Source organism: Perca flavescens, chromosome 16, assembly GCF_004354835.1.
Source record: "Perca flavescens isolate YP-PL-M2 chromosome 16, PFLA_1.0, whole genome shotgun sequence".
Classification (NCBI taxonomy): domain Eukaryota; kingdom Metazoa; phylum Chordata; class Actinopteri; order Perciformes; family Percidae; genus Perca; species Perca flavescens.
In genome coordinates, this window is record NC_041346.1 from 31,945,314 (window position 1) to 31,959,911 (window position 14,598).

At 41.2% G+C, this 14,598-nt stretch overlaps 1 protein-coding gene across 1 annotated transcript; it reads left to right on the forward strand.

The window, feature by feature from the left end:
- Positions 1–11,174: 11,174 nt before the first annotated feature.
- LOC114570566 (stonustoxin subunit beta) lies at positions 11,175–14,176 on the forward strand. The gene is made up of 3 exons (XM_028600891.1): positions 11,175–11,265; positions 12,041–13,501; positions 13,623–14,176. The coding sequence occupies exons 1-3, from the start codon at positions 11,175–11,177 to the stop codon at positions 14,174–14,176; spliced, it is 2,106 nt and encodes a 701-aa protein (XP_028456692.1).
- The last annotated feature ends 422 nt before the right edge of the window (positions 14,177–14,598 follow it).

Sequence of the window (14,598 nt, forward strand, 5' to 3'; positions counted from 1 at the left end):
ATTCCTTCTATAGTGTTTGTTAAATAGTGAACTATATCTAACCCTCACTATTCCCTCTATAGTGTTTGTTAAATAGTGAACTATATCTAACCCTCACTATTCCCTCTATAGTGTTAAATAGTGAACTATATCTAACTCTCACTATTCCCTCTATAGTGTTTGTTAAATAGTGAACTATATCTAACCCTCACTATTCCCTCTATAGTGTTTGTTAAATAGTGAACTATATCTAACCCTCACTATTCCCTCTATAGTGTTTGTTAAATAGTGAACTATATCTAACCCTCACTAATAATAATAATAATAAATTGAATTTATATAGCGCTTTTCATGGACTCAAAGTCGCTTTACAGGGCAGGGTAGATTGAAAACATAACAAAACAAGTAGAACAAAACAAAACAAAACAAAACAAGTAGAACAAAACAAGATTCAGACGAAAAATGGAGGGGGGGCAGGGGGGCTATGGGTAGGCAGAGTTGAAGAGATGGGTCTTGAGGCGGGACTGGAAGATGGTGAGGGACTCAGAGGTGCGGATCTCTTTGGGGAGGGAGTTCCAGAGCCTGGGAGCTGCTCTGGAGAATGCTCTGTCCCCAAGACTGCGGAGTTTGGACTTTTGGATGGAGAGGAGACCGGCTGAGGTGGATCTGAGGGACCGTGAGGGTTGGTAGGGGGAGAGGAGGTCAGTAAGGTATGAGGGGGCCAGACGGTGGAGAGCTTTGTAGGTGAGGACCAGGATTTTGTAGGTGATCCGTTGGGAGATAGGAAGCCAGTGGAGTTGTTTTAGGACTGGAGTGATGTGGTGCCAGGATTTGGAGCGGGTAATGAGGCGGGCGGCTGAGTTCTGGACCAGTTGGAGTCGGTTGATGTTGGTAGAGCTGATGCCGAGGAGAAGTGAGTTGCAGTAGTCCAGTCGGGAGGAGATGAAGGCGTGAATGAGTCTTTCAGCAGCGGGGGTGTGAGAGAGGGTCTGATTTTGGCGATGTTGCGGAGGTGAAAGAAGGAGGCTTTAATGACTTGACGGATGTGAGGCTCAAGGGAGAGGGTGGAATCAAAGATAACGCCAAGGTTGCGGGCCTGGGGAGATGGGGAGACAATGGTGCCATCGATGGTGAGAGTGGGGTTATTGGTTTTGCTAAGTGTGGATTTGGAGCCGATCAGAAGGAATTCTGTTTTGTCGCTGTTGAGTTTGAGGAAGTGGTGTTGCATCCAGGTTTTAATAGCTGACAGACAGGAGTTGATGTGGGAGAGGGGAGGATTGTGGGGGATTTGGTGCTGAGGTAGATCTGGGTGTCATCAGCATAGCAGTGGAAGTCCAGGTTGAAGTGGCGGAGTATCTGACCAAGAGGGAGGATGTAGATGATGAAGAGGAGGGGGGCCGAGCACGGAGCCTTGGGGAACGCCTTTGAGTAACTGTGGCTGTGGCAGAGGTGTGGTTGTGGAGAGAGATGAAATGGGATCTGTTGGCTAGGTAGGAGTGGAGCCAGCTGAGTGCAGTACCTTCGATACCGAGGTCTTTGAGTCTGGTGAGCAGGATGTTATGGCTCACGGTATCGAAGGCTGCACTCAGGTCGAGGAGGATGAGGATGTTGAGGGAACCGGGCCAGCAGAGGTGAGGAGGTCCTTGAGGACTTTGAGGAGAGCGGTTTCTGTGCTGTGGAGGGGGCGAAAACCAGATTGGAGAGGTTCGAATAGGTTATTGGCATGAAGATGGGTTTGTAGTTGTGAGGCGACTATGCGTTCCAGGGTTTTAGACAGAAAGGGGAGGTTGGATATTGGGCGGTAGTTGTTGAGAGAGGAGGGATGCAGGCCAGGTTTTTAAGGATTGGGGTGACAGCAGCAGTTTTGAAAGCAGAGGGACAGTTCAAGGGACAGTGAGGAGTTGAAGAGGTTAGTGAGGTAGGGGCATAGGACCGGGAGGCAGGACTTCAGGAGCGGAGTAGGGAGGGCGTCAAGGGAGCAAGTAGTGGGTTTGGAAGAGCTGATGAGTTTGGAGATTTCAGGAGGAGTGACTGGGTCAAAATGGGAGAGGAGGCAGTGTGGAGGAAGGGTCGGGAGGTCTGTAGGGATGGGGAGAGGAGGGTCCAAGGTAGGTGCTGGAATAGATCCTGGGAGGTCAAATACAGGGGATAGAGATTTGTAAATGAGATTGATTTTGTCAGTGTAAAAGTGGAGGAATGAGTTGCAGAGATCCGGAGTAGAGGTACGGAGGCTGTTGGTCCGAGGCTTGATGAGGTTGTTCATTGTGGAGAAGACGGTTCTGGGGTTTTGGCAGGGGTCGGTGAGGATGGTGGAGAGGTAGGCAGATTTGGCAGCAATGAGGGCATCTTTGTAGGCGGTGAGATGGGATTATGGGACTATTCCCTCTATAGTGTTAAATAGTGAACTATATCTAACCCTCACTATTCCCTCTATAGTGTTAAATAGTGAACTATATCTAACCCTCACTATTCCCTCTATAGTGTTTGTTAAATAGTGAACTATATCTAACCCTCACTATTCCCTCTATAGTGTTAAATAGTGAACTATATCTAACCCTCACTATTCCCTCTATAGTGTTAAATAGTGAACTATATCTAACTCTCACTATTCCCTCTATAGTGTTTGTTAAATAGTGAACTATATCTAACCCTCACTATTCCCTCTATAGTGTTTGTTAAATAGTGAACTATATCTAACCCTCACTATTCCCTCTATAGTGTTAAATAGTGAACTATATCTAACCCTCACTATTCCCTCTATAGTGTTTGTTAAATAGTGAACTATATCTAACCCTCACTATTCCCTCTATAGTGTTTGTTAAATAGTGAACTATATCTAACCCTCACTATTCCCTCTATAGTGTTTGTTAAATAGTGAACTATATCTAACCCTCACTATTCCCTCTATAGTGTTAAATAGTGAACTATATCTAACCCTCACTATTCCCTCTATAGTGTTTGTTAAATAGTGAACTATATCTAACCCTCACTATTCCCTCTATAGTGTTAAATAGTGAACTATATCTAACCCTCACTATTCCCTCTATAGTGTTAAATAGTGAACTATATCTAACCCTCACTATTCCCTCTATAGTGTTTGTTAAATAGTGAACTATATCTAACCCTCACTATTCCCTCTATAGTGTTTGTTAAATAGTGAACTATATCTAACCCTCACTATTCCCTCTATAGTGTTTGTTAAATAGTGAACTATATTTAACCCTCACTATTCCCTCTATAGTGTTAAATAGTGAACTATATCTAACCCTCACTATTCCCTCTATAGTGTTTGTTAAATAATGAACTATATTTAACCCTCACTATTCCCTCTATAGTGTTAAATAGTGAACTATATCTAACCCTCACTATTCCCTCTATAGTGTTTGTTAAATAATGAACTATATCTAACCCTCACTATTCCCTCTATAGTGTTTGTTAAAGTGGTGGTTAGTGATATATCTCATTGAAAACACATTGTTGCGTGACTTGCATCAGGAGATGGGCCCGTAGTGATGTCAGCCTTTGGTATGACATCATAGCATACGTCGCAAGGAGGCCACTTGGAGAGCAGAGGGAAAGTGGGGCAGGAGCGGGGGAGTGAAAAGGAAAACACCCCTCGTTTACTTTCAGCCCAAACTATACGGATCGACCGCCAGTTGTAGTCTTAGCGCTACTGCTTCAAGTGTGTTTTATTATCCATCTTATTAATTATTAATGTGTACGTGTGTATTATGTTCATTCTATGCCTGCTTATGTCAAGCTGTTTCCTTATTGTTCAGTGGGCCTATTTCTTGTATGAAAGGTACAATACAAATATTATTTATAAAAAGTATTATTAGTGCTTTTTACAAATCGTACATACCTGCAGACTCATTTCAATCAGTTGCATGAGTTTCAGATTTAGAAATGTGTGATCTGTATCATGATTAATCATATTAATACTTACATCTTGCAAAACAGCATCTCCTCCATGCATTTACAGATAATGTTGGAATTAAAGAAATCACACATACAACTAGCTAGTAAATAAAACGTATAGAATAAATATTAACTGACATCAGTGATATTACGTGTTGCAGTGGTCAGCAACAGGAGTTTTAGTGATTGTAAATAACTCCAGCTAACAATGGAAGGATTGTCTTGCACCAAATGCATGACTGCAATGCATTGTGGGTGATATCCACCTCTGGAGTGACCACCGTTGTTAACTCGCTCCCTCAGCCCTCCGAGGGTCCATCTCACCAAACTCACTTCAGGTTTTCAGATAATTGGAACAGCAATTATGATGGTGGCAGGGATTCCTCCGAGGAGAAGTGCTTAGGGGACAGACTGATGTCATGAAGTGGCGTATGTATGACACACCAATTTGTATGCCATTTTGGCGTGTTATCAAGACGCATACTCACTTTTTAACTTGTTTATCAACGCTGTTTGGGCTCAGTGTCACGTTTCCTAAACTCAACCGTAGCTTTTTTCTTTTACTAAACCCAACTCTGCCGTTGTTGTCCCGCGTCCCGTTATTGTTTTCCTAAACCCAACCCGTCTGCTGTACACGGCGTAGAAATACACACGGATAGCTGAAAATGCATACAGATAACACGCTGCTTGGTTTTAGAAAGTGGCGTGTATGTTTGTTTATGCAAAGTCATGATGTCACGTTGTAGGGGAAGTGAACGAGGGAATGTGGAACCCATCCACAGACTATAACCTCTGAGCCTGACACTGTCAGGCACGCGGTGCACAACTTCCCGAGGGGGAGGGGTTGGAGGCAGCTGTGTGCTGTAAATAATACATCGTTGATTAGAGAAATAAATGTAATTCTGATTTTATCAACCTGGGTGGGTCTTAATCTAACCTATGTATGGGAAACACTGAATCATGTGGCAATTAAAACAAATCTTGTTCACCAAATAACAAAGTATCTATTAGGAGGGGGCTCCTTATGTTCTCTCCATCAAGTCTTTTAAAGTGTTGTGTTTCTTTTTTGAGGAGAAGACCACATGAATATAATAAAGTTTAGTTTGAGTTGTGACTTTACTGAGACTGTAAGATAAATACTACCTTTCCTCTCTCTGGATGAACCAGGATCTCAGGGTTCAGGGCTGATAAGAGTTAATCAACATGAATTTACAGCTTCAATAAAATAATTCTCAGTCCAGGAGTCCAAAGTTAAATATTAAACCGACTGTACAACATAATGAAGCTCAGCGCAAATTCTTTCAGGAAGACTTCTTTGACTGCAATCACCACTATTTCTCCCTAATTCTGTTCAGCTGGTAGGAGGCGTGCACCCTTCGGTAGGCCTTCAGAGTTGGCCTCGAAATCATGATCCAATCACAGAGTGACATGTTGCTTTAAATGTCCCTCTCTTGCTATCAGCCGTCTTCTCACCCTCCTCCTCCCCTTGCACCTCCGGGCTTCATCAACCACTGCAACCAGAGTCCCTTCTGGTGGACGTGTCCTACATTCGACCTCCTGGTTCCCTCTCCGCCATCACCAGTGTCTAGGCTCCATCGGGGGGGAATATGCCTGTTTCTCTACCCTTTAAATATTTACTATGATGGAGTTTAATCCCCATAGACTATGCACAATTCATGTATCCATGTTCATATCACGCTCCTCTATAATAAATATTTGCATATCTGCAACGAAGTCTCTCCTGATTGAATTGAATATTAGATCAGAATTATTAGTGGGAATGCTGTTCAACAGCATTCCAACTATTGTTATCCTGTTCTTTATTTTTCTTCTTAATTTTATTATTCCGTACGTTTTTTGGCTCTGCGTAACTTCTGCATACTTTCACCTATTTAAACCATTCAAAGTTTCAAATGTTCAGCTCTTTCAGCTAATGATGGGACTTCAACTTTTTTTCTACTATTTATACTTTTTAAAATTTTAAGCGTTTTAAGACTTTTTTTTAACATTGAAGTGAATGAGAGCAGGCTTCAAAGCCTTCAAATCCTCTTCTGCTTCAAAATGTATCTCCTCCTACATTCTTCCACCTACAGACGTGATTCAAACTTTAAACTGTTCACAAAATATTCAGCTATCCGGGGTCTGCTTTTCAGGTTGATATATTTTATAGTTTTTGAGAAAAAGCTGTTTTAGTTTAGTGATCTTTTCAGGAAATTTTATCGATTAAACAGAATGTGTATTGCGCTGGTTAGAGTGGTGATGTCATCGCTCAGAGGGTGAAGCTTCAAAAAAATAATCTTTGTCTCTTCTCTAAAACCTGCTCTCACGCCCACAATATCTACTTGTCATACACAATTTATACATCAAAACGTAGGTATTTTTGTCTAGTTTCAGGAAAGGGTTAGGGTTTTTTGACACATCTTATACCTTTGGCTCAGCAAGCTTCCAAATGACCAGAGTTTGAAATCTTTCTGCATTGGCTCCCATATAAAAATTCACCTCAATTCCCAATTAAACGCACAGCGAACCACTTTTTAGATTGCTGATATGCCCACATTTTTAAGTTTATCAACATAAATTTTATACCAATACGTTCACAAAGGCCTTGTGGTGCTCAGGATAACATCATTTGAGTGATATCTGTTATAGTTTGGGCAGCCTGAGCCTCTGTTTGAGAGCTCACTCTCAGGGACTCTGAATAGCTGAAGCACAGCACAGCTGACAGCAGGTGACAGGCTCGTTAACTTGATTACAGACATCAAAGCATGTTTGTAAACATGGCCATTCGTTACCATGACAACACTTTCACAGACACACCCAGATACTACAGGCAGTAATATGAACAGTAGTCTAGATCTGTTGCCTTCCACTTCTGTCTTCCTCCCTCTGTCTCCTTTCCTCCCTCTGTATGTATCCCTCCCTCACTCCTTCTTTTCTTTTCTGTCTCCCTCACTCCCTCTCTATCTCCTTCCCTCCCTCTCGGTCTCTCTCCCTCCCTCCATCTCTCTCTTTCCCTCTCTCTCTCTCTCTTTTTCTTTAACTCTGCCTCTCTCTCTATCTCTCTCTTTCTCTCTCCCTGTCTCTCTCTCTCTTTTTCTCTCTCTCTCCTTCTCTCTTCATCCCTCCTTCTCCTTCCCTCTCTTCCCCACTCTCTTCCTTTCTCTCTCCATCTCTTTCTTTCTCTCTCTCTCTCTCTCTCTTTCTCTCTCTCTCCATCTCTCTCTCTCTCCCTCTCTCTCTTTCCTTCTCTTTCTCTCTCTTTGTCTCTCCCTCTCAGACCTCACAATGTTCTACATATTTTGTCATTTTTCAACTTTTGAAGCCAACAGTTCAGTTTAGCGTCAACTTTTAGCTTTTTAATGAAATTCATACTTCTTAAAACGATTTCCACTTTTTCTACTACTCTCACTACTTCAACTACTACGAACATTCACTGGCCAGTCGTTACCATGACAACAGATACACACCCAGATACTACAGGCAGGAATATGAACTTTAGTCTGTCTTCTCTCTTCTATTCTCTTGTTCTGGTCTGTCTGTCTGTCTTCTCTCGCTCCCCCTCTCTATCTCTCTCTTTCCATCTGCCTCTCTCTCCCTCTCTATGCGTCTCTCTCTCTTTCTCTCTCGATCCCTCTCTCTCTCTTTTTCTTTCACTCTCTCCATCCCTCCTTCTCCCTCCCTGTCTCTACCTCCCCCTCTCTTCCTTTCTCTCTCTCTATCACTCTCTTTCCCTCTCTCTCTCTTTCTTTCCCTTTGCCTCTCTCTCTCCCTCTCTATCCTCTTTCTCTCTCTATCCCTCTCTCTCTTTCCCTCTCTCTCTCTCCTATTTCTCTCTCTTTGTCTCTCCCTCTCTCTTCTCTTTCTCTCTCTTTGTCTTTCCCTCTCTCTCTCATCCCCCTCTCTCTCTCCCCCTCTCTCTCTTCCTCTCTCTCTCCTTCTCTCTCCATCCCTCCTCCTCCCTCCCTCTCTCCCTCCCTCCCTCCCCCTCTCTCTATTTCTCTATCTTTCTTTCCCCCTCTATCTCTCTCCTTTCCTCTCTATCCCTCTCTTTCTCTCTTGTTTGTTCTATGTAATGGATATGGCTGATAAGTCTTTTTAGTCAATTTATTGAAACTTCCACTTTTGACAGTATTACAGTTTAGCTTACCGCTTTTCTACAAATGTATTTCAAGAAATTATTTTATTATATATTATATTATATTTTATTAGTGGTGTTCTTCAACTTTTCAATGAAATTCATATTTATTGAACCAATTTCCACTTTTTCAACTATTCTTCAGCTTCAGCTAAAGACCTCACAATGTTCTACATATTTTGTCATTTTTCAACTTTTATAGCCAACAATTCAGTTTAGCGTCAACTTTGAACTTTTTAACGACTTTTTCAACTATTCTCACTACTTCAACTTCTTCTTACGGATTTGAGCTATTCATCCAGTTTAGCTTTAGCAATTCAGCTATTCAGCATTGCCACGCATTTTCTGCAGGAAATGCATTTTCTAGTTGTTGATGTTGTCTGAGGTTAGTTTCCTCTGCTGCTCTAACTCAGAGTTTTCTTTTAATCTGAAAGGAATAGAGAGTTTTTAAATGTTAGAAATCTAAGGTGAGTTTGGTTTCCTCCGTGCGCGTGTGTGTGTGTGTGTGTGTTTCTTCCTGTCTCCACAGAACCTTTCTGATCACATCAGTGCAGTTAGCTTCTTCATCACTCTGAAGAGGAGATCTCAACACTTCCAGGAGGACCAAGAGTCCTCAAGATGGGGGGTACATGCTCAAAACTAAGAAAAACACGGAGCAGAGATAAACCTGATCTGTCTGAATCTGAACAGGGCAATGTGAGTATTACTTGCTAAGACACACAGAATTTTAAACACTGCTGGATCACATTTACTACATGATGAGATAATTCACTTTCATAAGAGAGGTTTGTGGCAATACTTATAAATGTTATATATTATATAAATGCTATATTGCAAAAAAAGAGCCATAAGAATAATGCATAATAGAGCTCAACAGTCTGGTTCTGGTAGTAACAATCCCATTGATTGATTGATTGATTGATTGATTGATTGATTGATTGATTGATAAGTTATCAGAGATAAAGTCTAAAGACAGTCTGAGGTAGACCGACCCCGAGCTCTGAAGATGTGAAACAATGGTTTCTGCTCTGCATATGAAATCAACCTGGTTTAAAAAAAACATACATTATATTGTCAAGATGTGGTTAGAAATATGTTGTAATATGATATTTAAATGTTAAAAATCGTTCAGAGCATTTTCACACCTGAAAGTCCAAACCAAGGTCCGGACCAAGGTTCATGTTTTAGTTACATTGTAACATTTGATCCGGTAAGTTTTGGTTTCACACTGCAGCGCACTAAAGATCTCTACGGGACAAAACTACATTCGACTGACTACAACTACTTCACCTGCTAGCTAAATTGCACGTGGCTGTTGATTCAATATAATAACGATTCCTCAACACCCTTGGTCACGTTTGTATTTTAGGTGCATAATTTACAGGCTGAAGTAGTTACACTGCATTGAGATACTGGAAGTGCCAGAATTCCATAACTACTAGAACTGCCAAGAGAGGTCATTTTGACCACCATATTCCAAACTCTATAATCTCTCATGATAAATACCTAATTACGATATTAATGCATGTATTATTTTAGGATATCTTTAGAACAACATAATAACACCGACATATACATTTTAACGATTTTAATTATACATTCATATCCCGAAAAATATTGGGGGAAATTCATTCAACATAAGTCACAGCCAAATAACAATTAAAAGTATGTTATTTGAACATTTACAACCTAACCTAACCAGGCACTGCCTCCGATTTGGTGTCTGCTGCGGTGCGCAGCGCTGCTCGGGCCGTGCACCGCTGCCATTTTTCCCTCCATAAACTCCGCTCTCAGCTCCTCTGCCAGTTGCTGCATGAACTTCCTCCGGGACATTTTACAGCTGGTAAGCTGGAAAGGATGTGTGCAATGATTCCGGCCAGTTGTAGCATGTATAAAGTTATATGAACACGTAGACCGCTACCGGTCATCTACATGTACCGCGCCTTTCACAGAGCGATTGCCCGGTGCTTTTCTTCTGATTCAGAACAGAGTCCATCTACGCTGTAGTAACCTACGTTACTGGCTTTGCCTTCGGCCCATCGGTGATGCCCACACTTGTTACTCGAGACCGCTAGTTACATTTCTCTGACAGAGACTATGATTATTACTAAACAACCAAGATGCATCTTCAACCACGCAAAAGATTACAAACAAAACCGTGAAAATCCGAGCGGTCAAAAGTGATTGATTTTCTTTGCCTTCTGTGTAATGTATATAAAAACAATTTTAAATGAAAATGCAGACTATTTTAGGAAAAGTCAGGTACCAGCAGGATTGTATTTTTTTATTTAGCAAAGTTATTACACATATAAACTTAAAAACAGTCAAAATGACCATCCTGGCTGTTCTAGTGTTAAGGAACAGGCCACAGGGGGACCATCTAGCAGCATGTATGCTAGATGGTACCCCTGGACCGTCCTGGCTGTTCTAGTGTTAAGGAACAGGCCACAGGGGGACTATCTAGCAGCATGTGTGCTACTCAGCCTTAATGGGCCACCTCTTTCTGAATTCCCCTATAACCGAGCCTTGGAGTTATTTTTCCAAAAGCCAAGAAAAATCAAATGTACACAGCAAGGCTGCCAACTTTGCCACTGGGGCAAATATGCAATTATTTTCATTATGAATGGTTTCATTCTATACTTTGGGTTTTGGTTTCCCTATGAAGAATTTCTTGTAAAATTAATTTTGTAGACCTACAGTTCCTCAAAAATACAGTTCAATCAAAACTGAAAATATACTTAAAGACTTCTTCGCACCGGAAGTGGTGCTTCATCCAGAGTACTTTTAACCACTTCCTCAATGACTGCATAAAACTCTCTGCAATGAGCACAAACACTACTGCCCAATGTACTCCTGAGACTTGTAAGTCTTAACTAGCTTCTTACTATGCTACAAACCCTCTTTTCACACTCTTCAACAGTGTGAACCTTGACATTGCTATGTCAGTAAAAGTGTGGCAGTGGACAGCGACAGAGGGTGACATGAAGAGATAGATATTTAGACTTTTACTGACCTGTGTAAAACTGTCAGTGTCAGACTAGAGTCTACAGGGAATGACTATTTCTGAGCATCATAGACCGTCTGTCTGTCTGTCTCTTTAAGTGCTGAAGGCTGTGTTCACTTTTCTCAACAGGTTGGAGAAATGGCCTCAGATAACATGAACATTGCTGCCCTGGGTCGACCTTTCACCCTGGGAATGCTCTATGATGCTCGGAGAGATGAACTGATCCCAGGTAAGTGTTGACTACATTCAAAATGTTTCTAAATCTATCTGTCACAGTTCTACTATAGAGATAAAAATAAACATTCAGCCATAATCCTAACCCCTAACCCTATGAAAATGATTAGCAAATGCTTTATAATTCCACTTTGTAGTTGTGACCATTTATTAGTTGACTAAATAATTGATGCATGATAAATTGTTGGTATATTATCCTGCACGAATATGAAAAATTAAATTGTAAATACTTTTGTAGAATTACAGCTGATTATTAAGTCCATGAAGCCATTTTTACAACATCCCTGGAACAGGGTTGCTGTATTTTCTTATACTACACTATGACTTTTATTCTTGTATTTCATGTAAAGCACTTTGAGTTGCCTTGTTGTTGGAATGTTCAAATAAAGCTGCCTTCTAATATGAAACCTGACTCTGATTGAGGATTGGTTCCAAATTAGAAAACTGTTTTTATGGTCAATTACGTTGGTACTGCAGAGATCAGGGAGGGAGATTATTAGAGCAGAAAACATCGTTTTGGTGTCAATCTTGATTGTCTGTGCAGTTTTCTAACTCTTTGCATTAAAGCAGGGCTGAGCTTTGTCACCTGACAAAACACACACACACACACACACACACACAATGAATATAGAAACTGTTTAGGGAACTGCTGACAGAAGAATAAGCTGCGACATGTAGAAATCTAAATGATTTTTATTAGTTTTCTGTGACTTTACATTCAAATTATTTTCCTGCTTTATCAGATGACTGATGGTTTCTAATTTCTATAGGTTTGACATTGTGGGATGATAAAACTCTACAAGGCAAGATAACTGAAAGCTCTCAGCCCTTCAATGAGTTTAAAATGGCTGCTTCTGAATCCACTGAATCCAAGTGCCGTCTGCTGGGTGTTGATGGTTCTCTGAAGGCCAGTTTCCTGGGTGGACTGATTGAAGTTGGAGGATCTGCCAAGTATCTGAATGATCAGAAGAAATTCCACAATCAGAGCAGAGTGATATGTCAGTACAAAGCTACCACCCACTTCAAGCAGTTAATGATTGAACAACTAACCATGGACCCCCAACAGATGGATGTCATTAAGAAGAGCTCAGCAACACATGTAGTCACAGGCATCACTTATGGGGCAAATGCTTTCTTTGTGTTTGACAGTGAGAAGTTAAAGGCCAGCAGCGTTCAGGACATCCAGGGCAGCATGCAAGCTGTGATAGAGAAAATTCCTAAATTTGATATTGAGGGGCAGGTTAATCTTAAACTGACCGATAAAGAAAATGCCCTGACACAGAAATTCTCTTGCAAATTCTACGGAGACTTAATTCTTCATAGCAACCCTGCAACATTTGTAAAAGCAGTGAATGCCTACAAACAACTTCCAAAGCTATTGGGAGAAAAAGGTGAGCATGCTGTTCCAGTGAAGGTCTGGCTGATGCCGCTAAAGAATTTCAACTCAGAAGCTGCTGAACTGAAGAAAGAGATCAGCCCTGAAGTAGTTAAGAAGGTGCAGTATCATCTAGATAAATTAAGGGAAATAGGAATGAGATGCAACGATTCTCTGGAAGACAAAGTGGTGGAGCAGTTTCCTGTGATTCAAGAAGAGTTGAGAACTTTCCAAACATTGTGTGGTAATTATGCAACTAAACTCCAGCAGGCTTTGGCAAAGAAACTTCCCTCCATCCGTGAAGGAAAAGAAGATGAGAGCTCACTGAACAAACTCTTTGAAGACAGAGACAAGTCACCATTCAGTCAGGAAAAACTAACCAAGTGGCTGAAACATAAAGAGAGAGAAATCAACGTCATCAGATCCTGTGTAGATACCATGGAGGGAATAAAGATCGTCCCAAATCAGTCAGAGCTGGACAGTCACGTTTTTGCTCGAGGTGTAGAAGATGCTCTGTGCTTTGTTTTCACTTCAGTGGAAAGGGGTGATACCGACCTTGATGTGATGGCCGGCTACTTGGACTACCCCAAATTAGGAAGTACCAATGAAGATCCATGGTACTACTCAAATGAAGTTTTAAACAAAATGAGAGAAAAGGCCGAAGCTTTACATCACTTTGCCAAAGCACAGAAGAGCAACAGCCGATTATGTTTCCTCGTAGCAGCCATTGCTAACAAGAACTACACAGGAGCAACCATCTACCATTACAAGAAAGGCATTCTGGTCACTGAAGATTTTTCGAAGCCTGTCCTCCCTCTTGTGGAGAACATCACAGACAGAAGACAACTGATCTGGTGTAAGTCTGTTTCCATGCTTTTTTTAATTTAAAAAACATGCTGTAATAATAACTCTCCTCCAGAAACCTGTTTGACCATCAGAATAACTGATAACACATTTTGTTTTGGTCTCTCCATCAGATGCCTGTGATCTCAACCTGGACCCAAACACTGTAAACTGCTACCTCACTCTGTCTGAGGGAAACAAGAAGGCAACATGTGGAAGAAGGCAGTCATATCCTGATCACCCAGAGAGGTTTGATACAGCGACTCAGGTGTTGTGCAAAGAGAGCTTATCTGGGCGACATTACTGGGAGGTAGAGTGGAGTCAGTGTTCTGATCAATCTGTTTATGTTGCTGTTGCATACAGTGATATTGTCAGAAAATCGAACCGTTCAGACTTTGGATATAATGCTGTATCGTGGACTTTAGGCCAGAAATCAGGCGTAATCAGAGCATATCATGATGACAAGAGAGTGAGCGAAATTCCTTTTCCCTCTGATGGCTGTAGCAGAGTTGGGGTGTATCTGGACTGGCCTGCTGGCACTCTGTCCTTCTACAGAGTCTCCTTTAACACACTGAGGCACCTCTACACCTTTCACACCACATTCACTGAGCCTGTTTACCCAGGACTCTGGGCTTATTACAAAACCAACTTTGCGTACCTCCGTTCAGTTGAACAAGGGCAGGGATGAAGACCTGTTAGATTCTTGGTCTATAAATAGTGATATGGGTTTACAATTTATCTTGAACATGCTTCACAAATTTAAACAATGCATTCAAACCCAGAGGGACCAGGAACATTGATGATTTGATCAATAGGTGGCTGTATGTGTGATTTTCTGTCAATATGTTCATGTTGATTTGATGCACAGCCTTCTTCTGGAACTGGTTAGTACTTCACAGATTCATATGTTTAAACTTTCATTGTTTGATGGATAAGATATATTTTTAATAGTACATTTCTGTTTTAATTCTTGATACTTAAAGATAAAGAGCTTATATTGATACACAATTGCTTCATCAACACTTGTATGTTGAAATTATTGTGTTGGTGATGGGATATAAATTAGCTTAAGTGCCTTTTTGATTTATTTAGCATTTTCTTTTTTTTTTC

Bases quoted from the DNA above. Each gene is read 5' to 3' on its own strand.
- LOC114570566 (XM_028600891.1), top strand. From the start codon at position 11,175: ATGGCCTCAGATAACATGAACATTGCTGCCCTGGGTCGACCTTTCACC. The intron at 11,266-12,040 runs GTAAGTGTTGAC...TAATTTCTATAG, and splicing joins GAGAGATGAACTGATCCCAG to GTTTGACATTGTGGGATGAT. The intron at 13,502-13,622 runs GTAAGTCTGTTT...TCTCTCCATCAG, and splicing joins CAGAAGACAACTGATCTGGT to ATGCCTGTGATCTCAACCTG.